At 45.5% G+C, this 8,126-nt stretch overlaps 1 protein-coding gene across 1 annotated transcript in view; it reads right to left on the reverse strand.

Annotated features, from left to right (window-relative positions):
* Window positions 1–7,376, reverse strand: part of wdr36 (WD repeat domain 36) — a gene marked incomplete at its 3' end in the record, with an annotated part of 12,075 nt that extends 4,699 nt beyond the window's left edge. The window contains exons 1-9 of the mRNA XM_080055041.1: window positions 7,109–7,376; window positions 6,638–6,665; window positions 6,053–6,153; window positions 5,023–5,140; window positions 4,147–4,279; window positions 2,945–2,999; window positions 1,905–2,037; window positions 1,485–1,660; window positions 965–1,085 (exon numbers count right to left, since the gene is read on the reverse strand). Of these exons, the coding sequence (XP_079911167.1) occupies window positions 965–1,085; window positions 1,485–1,660; window positions 1,905–2,037; window positions 2,945–2,999; window positions 4,147–4,279; window positions 5,023–5,140; window positions 6,053–6,153; window positions 6,638–6,665; window positions 7,109–7,273 (1,030 nt within the window). The remainder of the gene's footprint in view (window positions 1–964; window positions 1,086–1,484; window positions 1,661–1,904; window positions 2,038–2,944; window positions 3,000–4,146; window positions 4,280–5,022; window positions 5,141–6,052; window positions 6,154–6,637; window positions 6,666–7,108) is intronic.
* Between the last annotated feature and the right edge of the window lie 750 nt (window positions 7,377–8,126).

Genomic DNA, 8,126 nt, shown 5'->3' on the forward strand with positions numbered 1-8,126 from the left:
GTATTTATATCGTTCAAACGATTAAAACATTTTATCGGATTAATCACAGGATTCTGTGGATTAATCGCGATTAATTCTACCATTCGAAATAGGCCCAAAAAATGACCATTTTCTCTGTATATTGTTGTATGAATTGAAAGATAAAGGATAGAAGGTGAATATATACATTTAAATGTAGTTTTTTATTAATTGAAAATCCAAATGATGGTGTAATTACTGCAAATAAATTATAATAAACTAAAACATATGCTACTGCACCATACTTCAATTTGGCTGTCTCTATTCCTATGTCTTTGAGCAAATATAACATAGGCTATAGAATGGCATTTATTTGGTGAATCCATGGTTTTGCATCCTTGAATACAACCTGATTGCAGTTCACGCTCGTGTGTGTGTGTGTGTGTGTGTGTGTGGTGTGTGTGTGTGTGTGTGTGTGTTGCACGCGTGTGTGTGTGTTTGCACGCGCAACCACGTTCTATGGGACTGTTAATTTGTAACAGAACGCCGACGTTATGTTGATGTCACGTATTTCTCACACACACCTCTGAAAACTGCAGACGTTCGTTTCCTCCCGTGAACGGAGCAGAATGTTTCTCCTGTTGCTTCCGAGAGCAACTGCCAGCCGCGACACAGACGTGGCTGTTAGCAGCAGTTATAGGTCCGTGGTTAAAACATAGACTAGCGTGCTGCTATGTTTGGCTGCGCGCAGCTACTGATCCTGGGTCAGCCACAACGTTAGAGTGACTGTAGTACAGAGCTGGTGGGATGCACGGGGCGGATCATTCTGCACATGCAGAATCATTAAAAAAATGAACGCGTTAATTCCAGAAATTAATCATCCTGCGTTAACGCGATAATTTTGACAGCCCTACTTTCTATGTATAATATAATGAGACTATCTGTTGAGTTGAACCTCTTTGTTGCTACTTTCACTTTAAGTTTCGTGATGTCGTTGTTTTCTCACCGGCACTGAGGATGTTTTTCCCGTCGTTGCCGTGGTGACTGATGGTGGTGGGCGGGGCACTGTGTCCCTGACGACTGCGTAGCAACCGGGCCCCTCCCCCTTCCTGGTCAAAGATCCACACCTGGAAACAAACAGACATTAGACATGATGCATCTGACCCTAATTTGCATAAACTGAAAACAAGTCACGTGACATTACTCCATGGACTTTCAACCTATCATCACCAAATCACCCGCTGGTACACAGCCTGAGGGGACCGACATACACATGAACAGTGAATGAAATTTCAGCAAGATCGGTGAAGAAACGTGGCCGCCATTGACTAAAAACTTCAGGGCTTAGCTTTACCTTAACACACGCAGACAGACAGACAGACAGACAGACAGACAGACAGACAGACAGACAGACAGACAGACAGACAGACAGACAGACAGACAGACAGACACACACACTGAGAGACACACATATACACACACACACACACACACACACACACACACACACACACACGTCTCTTTACCTTGATGGCGTTGTCGGCCCCGTTGGTGACCAATAGCGGCTCTCCGTGCAGGAAGGTTGCCGCGGCGATGGCGGTGCGGTGGGCGTGTCTCTGTTGAGTGATCAGCTGTTTGCGCTCCAGGTCCCAGAATGCAATGTGTCCCTGAGGGGAGCCCGCCGCCAGGACTGGGGGGCCGTCTGGAATATATAAACACTGTTAATACACAGCCTAGACTCTGTAAACTGGCCACATGTTAATACACATTAATTGAATTGAGAGAGAGACAGACAGAGAAACAGACAGACATACAGACAGAGAGAGAGACAGACAGACAGACAGACAGACAGACAGACAGACACACAGACAGACACACAGACAGACAGACAGACAGACAGACAGACAGACAGACAGACAGACAGACAGACAGACAGACAGACTTACCGGTCCTGAAAGCGAGGCAGCTGATTGGTCCCCAGTCCTGAGTGAATGACATCAGCGTCTCGTCCAATCGGATGTTGTGGATGATGATGCGTCCGGTCGCCGTGCCAACGCCCACCACGTCCACCGCAGGACTCTGAGTCAGAAAGATTATAATAAAATGTTCTGGATCAAATTAAATAGTTTAAAGGTGCAGTGTGTAATATGACATCATCAAGAAAGTTCTACAAAGTTCTAGAATGCAACGCTCCCTGGGTAACCCCACCCCTTTAGAATAATAACAGAAGCTACAGTGGCCTTCAAGGACAAGAACAATTCTACATTTTAAACAATGCTCCTGATGACATTCCAACTATGACACTTCCAAGATGGCGGCACTAGGCCTTGGTCCAAAATATGCAGAAATATGGACATATATGAGACCCTTTCTAAGGGAAAAAATAATAATTCAAAACATTTTTTTCAGCTATTATGCACTAAATCAAATGTACCTATGGATATTATAATTACTTTCTACAAAAATCTGCTAGGAAATAAAACCCAAAATTCTACACACTGCAGGTTTAAAGGGGCACTGTGTAATATGACATCATCAACAAAGTTCTAGAATGCAACACTCCCTGGGTAACCCCACCCCTTTAGAATAATAACAGAAGCTACAGTGGCCTTCAAGGACAAGAACAATTCTAAATTCTAAACAATGCACCTGATGACATTCCAACCAACATGGATTCCTCCATAAGACCTGCCTGCTCAATGTACAAAATGTAATATTAATATTTGTAATTCTCCGCTCAGGAGGATAATTCAGATTATTGGCAGAGGTGATTTTACACCAATGAGGACATATTTATGAATGAGGATATTGATTTTAGCTAATAAATTACTTAAAATGTTACACACTGTCCCTTTAAATACACTTTATAAAATACATAAAAAATTTATTAAATTTAAATGAAAGTCGACTTTTTTTAAATCAATTCAAGTAAACTTTATCAATAACCAAAAATATGTATAAAAACAAATATAAATATTGCTCTGACCTGCTGCAGAACTGTGACTCCTGAAGACCAGCCGGGAAACGTAAACAGAAGCTTACTGAGACACACACACACACACACACACACACACACACACACACACACACACACACACACACACACACACACACACACACACACACACACACACACACACACACACACACACACACACACACACACACACACACACACACACACACACACACACACACACACACACACACACACACACACACACACACACACACACACAGAGAAACACACACACACACACACACACACACACACACACACACACACACACACACACACACGTTATTAAACACATATACTATAAAGAAAAACACTTGTGCACAGCAGTGTGTCTGTCTGTCTGTCGGTCTGTCTGTCTGTCCTGTCAGTCTTACTCCCTGTCTGTGTGTCTGTCTGTCTCCCTCCCTCTCTGTCTGTCTGTCTGTGTGTCTGTCTGTCTGTCTGACCTGGTCTTAATGTTCCTTAGCTGCAGTGCACCCTAGGTACTGCCCAGTAGCACCTTGTTCAGGTCTGTCTGTCTGTCTGTCTGTCTGTCTGTCTGTCTGTCTGTCTCCCTCTCTGTCTCCCTCCCTCCCTCCCTCCCTCTCTGTCTCCCTCCCTCTCTGTCTGTCTGTCTCTCTCCCTCTCTGTCTGTCTGTCTGTCTGTCTCCCTCTCTGTCTGTCTGTCTGTCTGTCTGTCTGTCTGTCTCCCTGTCTGTCTGACCTGGTCTTAATGTTCCATAGTTGCAGTGCACCCTGGGAGCTGCCCAGTAGCACCTTGTTCAGGTAAGTCTGTCTGTCTGTCTGTCTCCCTCCCTCCCTCCCTCCCTCCCTTCCTGTCTGTCTGTTTGTCTGTCTCCCTCCCTCTCTGTCTCCCTCCCTGTCTCCCTCCCTCCCTGTCTGTCTGTGTGTCTGTCTCCCTCCCTCTCTGTCTCCCTCCCTGTCTCCCTCCCTGTCTCCCTCCCTCCCTGTGTGTCTGTGTGTCTGTCTGTCTGTCTGACCTGGTTTTAATGTTCCATAGCTGCAGTGCACCCTGGGAGCTGCCCAGTAGCACCTTGTTCAGGTAAGTCTGTCTGTCTGTCTCTCTCCCTCCCTCCCTCCCTCCCTCCCTGTCTCCCCCCCTCCCTCTCTGTCTGTCTGTCTGTCTGTGTGTCTGTGTGTCTGTCTGTCTGTCTGTCTGTCTGTCTCACCTGGTCTTGATGTTCCATAGCTGCAGTGCACCCTGGGTACTCCCCAGTAGCACCTTGTTCAGGTAGGCGCTGGGATGCATCATGGCCGACACGGAGAAGGAGGCGGAGTCAAACTCTAGACGCAGGTAGATATCTGAGAGAGAGAGAGAGGGAGGGAGAGACAGAGAGAGAGAGAGAGAGAGAGAGAGAGACAGAGAGAACAAGGTGTTATGGGTAATATACAAGCAGGTGTGTGTGTTTATGAGTTTTAGTATTAAATAGTAAAGGTAAAGTTTGTTGGAAACGGCACATCTCTAAATAGATATCTTCACATTTTAATACGTTCTTATCGCTGGCTTGAGGTGGTTTTTGACTAATGGTAAAATAGTGGATTGTGTCTCCCTCCCTCCCTCCCTCCCTGTCTGCCTGTCTGTTTGTCTGTCTCACCTCCTCCCTGTCTGTCTATCTATCTATCTGCCTGTCTCCCTCCCTCCCTCCCTCCCTCCCTCCCTGTCTGTCTCTCTCCCTCCCTCTCTGTCTATCTATCTATCTGCCTGTCTCCCTCCCTCTCTCCCTCCCTCCCTCTCTGTCTCTCTCTCTGCCTGTCTCTCTCTCCCTGTCTCACCTCCTCCCTCCCTCCCTCCCTGTCTCTCTCCCTGTGTCACCTCCTCCCTCCCTGTCTCCTTCTCTCTCTCTTTCCCTCCCTCCCTGTCTGTCTGTCTGTCTGTCTGTCTGTCTGTCTGTCTCCCTGTCTCTCTCCCTTCCCCCCTCCCTCTCTGCCTCTCTCACCTCCTCTCTCTCTCTCTCCCTCCCTCCCTCGCTGCCTGTCTGTCTGTCTATCTGTCTCACCTCCTCCCTGTCTGTCTCCCTCCCTGCCTGTCTCCCTGCCTGTCTCACCTCCTCCCTGTACGTCCCAGACGATGACGTCTCCTCCTCCGTCTGCAGAGATCAGCTGATCGCCCAGAGGAAGCAGCAGACGCACTTCCTGTTTGTGGCCATGGTAACGCATCACCACCTGCACAGAGAGAGAGAGTGGATTTATACCTGTGTTCTTTACATTAATAATAATAATAATGGATAGGATTTATATAGCACTATGATAGTAGCCACAGCTGCCCTGGGGCAGACTGACGGAAGCGTGGCTGCCATTCAGCGCCTACGGCCCCTCAGACCACCACCTCAAACACACAGCAGTCATACACATTCACACCAGGCAAGGTGGGTGAAGTGTCTTGCCCAAGGACACAACAACCATGACACAGGTGGCAGAGCGGGGATCGAACCTCCAACCCTTCGATCATCAGCCGACCCGCTCTACCAACTGAGACACAGTCGCCCCATTAAATCTAATTTATAATGTTTTGTATTTATTTTAAAAAGGTGCAGTCAGTGATTCTGGAGAACGCTTTTTATCAAAATCAGTGACTATATCCGCTACGTGTCTGTACTGTGTGTGTGCTGAAAAGAAATCCAGTGTTAATACACAGCCTAGGCTCTGTAAACTGGTATGTAAACAAAGGGGGCCAACCAAAGCTAGCAACAAGCCAGTTTACAGAGTCTAGGCTGTGTATTAACACTGGATTTTTTTCAGCTCACACACAGTACAGACAGGTAGCGGATCACGAGGAGATATTCACTGATTTTGACAACAAGCGTTCTCCAGAATCACTGACTCGTTTGTTTTAAAAGTTCTATTCACAGACAGACAGACAGACAGACAGACAGACAGACAGACAGACAGACAGACAGACAGACAGACACACACAGACAGACACACACACACAGACACACACACACAGACACACACACACACAGACACACACAGACACACACACACACAGACACACACACACAGACACACACACACACAGACACACACAGACACACACACACACACACACAGACACACAGACACACACACACACACCTCCTTGTTGCGAGCGAAGGCGCAGATTTCTTGTCCGGCGGCGGCGAACACCAACATCCGATCCGCCGCCAAACAGCTGATGTCATCGGGCAGGCTGTTACCTAGGCAACAACAACAATATGAAATATTCAACAGTCATTTGTAGAAAAAACAGGTGTATAATATATGCATACACAAACACATATATATATATATAAGCAAATCACAACGTGCAATAATAACTGCTCACACATGGCTGTGTCTGCAAGTCTTGGGTGCAAAAATAGGGCTTGTGCTTGAGCTGGGAGTAAACAACTTTTTCTGTGACTGGTGAGGTTATGTTTGAGGCATATTTACATTTTTTCATTTATAAATCTTACTACAGACAGACACACAGACAGACGGACAGACACACAGACAGACAGACAGACAGACACACAGACAGACACACAGACAGACAGACAGACACACAGACAGACGGACAGACAGACAGACAGACACACAGACAGACACACAGACAGACAGACAGACGGACAGACAGACAGACACACCCCCTAACCTTGTCCTTCAAATGTTATAAAATAAATAAATAATCAAAGTACTCACTGACAGCGACGATGCCCAGCCGGTTCACCTGTAACGACGTCATTAACAGGGATCAGCTGATTCACGATCAATCAACTCTACGTCATCAATATCTCAGTATTGTCTTTATCTGTGTGTGTGTGTGTGTGTGTGTGTGTGTGTGTGTGTGTGTGTGTGTGTGTGTGTGTGTGTGGAAAATCAGCTTAAAACTTACAATAAAACTTTATATAAAGGAAATATATAATATAATATTAATAATTAAAAATAATATTACAATATAATATAAAGGAAATGAATGTACATTTAAAAAAAAAATATGAAACAAGCTTCTCATTATCCGAAATAAACATTGTTGACAGTCAGTACGGGAGCCGTGAAGGGACAAACCGCGAAGACACCTAGGCCTCCACACTAAAGCCAGATCATATGCATAGGTCCATGTAGGCGATGCAACACGCTGATATGAAACAGATAATAAACAGGTTTTCTTACGTTGTACGTGTGGAAGCATTTACCGACGGCCGTTACCGCGTAGAACTCCCGGTGTTTCTGGTGGAAGCGCAGCGCGTGCGGCACGTGGTTGGAGTAAAGCCCCAGAACCCGGAAACCAGAGAACAACCGGCTCCCGCTGCCATGGAGACTCCCGCCACTAGACATGTCCAGTAGTTTTCCGTTACCGGGAGGATTGACCGTTAAACCGTTAAACTGATATATAAGGCTGGAGGAACCGGAGCGACTGAGAGGGGAAACACATGGACGAGGAAACACGGTCCGACTGGAAACAAGCAGCACAAAGGTTCCGCTCTGACTGGCGAAGCGAAGGGCCCACCAAAATAAGAGCTCAAAATATGTACATTCATTTTTTAACCCGAAATGGTCCAAACAATTTTTTTCCATTTAAAATAAATATTTTTTGGTTTTGCATAAATATCCCTATTGACCATAAATATTGAAATGTTTTACATAATAGTGCTTTAATACTTTTGTTTTATTTATATGAAGGGGATTTTTTAGGGAATTAAAAAGAACAATAGAATAATGTATCCGGACGCATTTCGGTAATGAGAATTCACTGGGATATTTTGCTGAAAATTATGAAAATAATGGTAAAATTATTTTAAAAAACCATTTCACCCTACAGTGCCATTCTGTATCTTTATGGAAAATAACACGAGTATTAATAATAAAAATCTGCTTTTGTAAAATATGACTTGGACATGTTCACTTAACCTTCATGAGAATCACCCAAATAATCAAGGAGATGACTGGAATCAGGTGTTTGTTGGAAGAGTCAAACAGCCTTTAGACTGTGGTCTGTGGAGATTGTAGATCAATTCATTACAGGAAATATATTCCAAGTCTGTCTCATGACTGTGAGCACACTCTGCTGTTCTAATGTGTCCACTGCAGTGTATGATGGGGTCAGGGAGGGGTCGGTCCAGTGTATGATGGGGTCAGGGAGGGGTCGGTCCACTGCAGTGTATGATGGGGTCAGGGAGGGGTCTGTCCA

Source organism: Ammodytes marinus (genome assembly GCF_949987685.1).
Source record: "Ammodytes marinus genome assembly, contig: scaffold_154, whole genome shotgun sequence".
In the NCBI taxonomy this organism is placed as follows: Eukaryota; Metazoa; Chordata; class Actinopteri; order Uranoscopiformes; family Ammodytidae; genus Ammodytes; species Ammodytes marinus.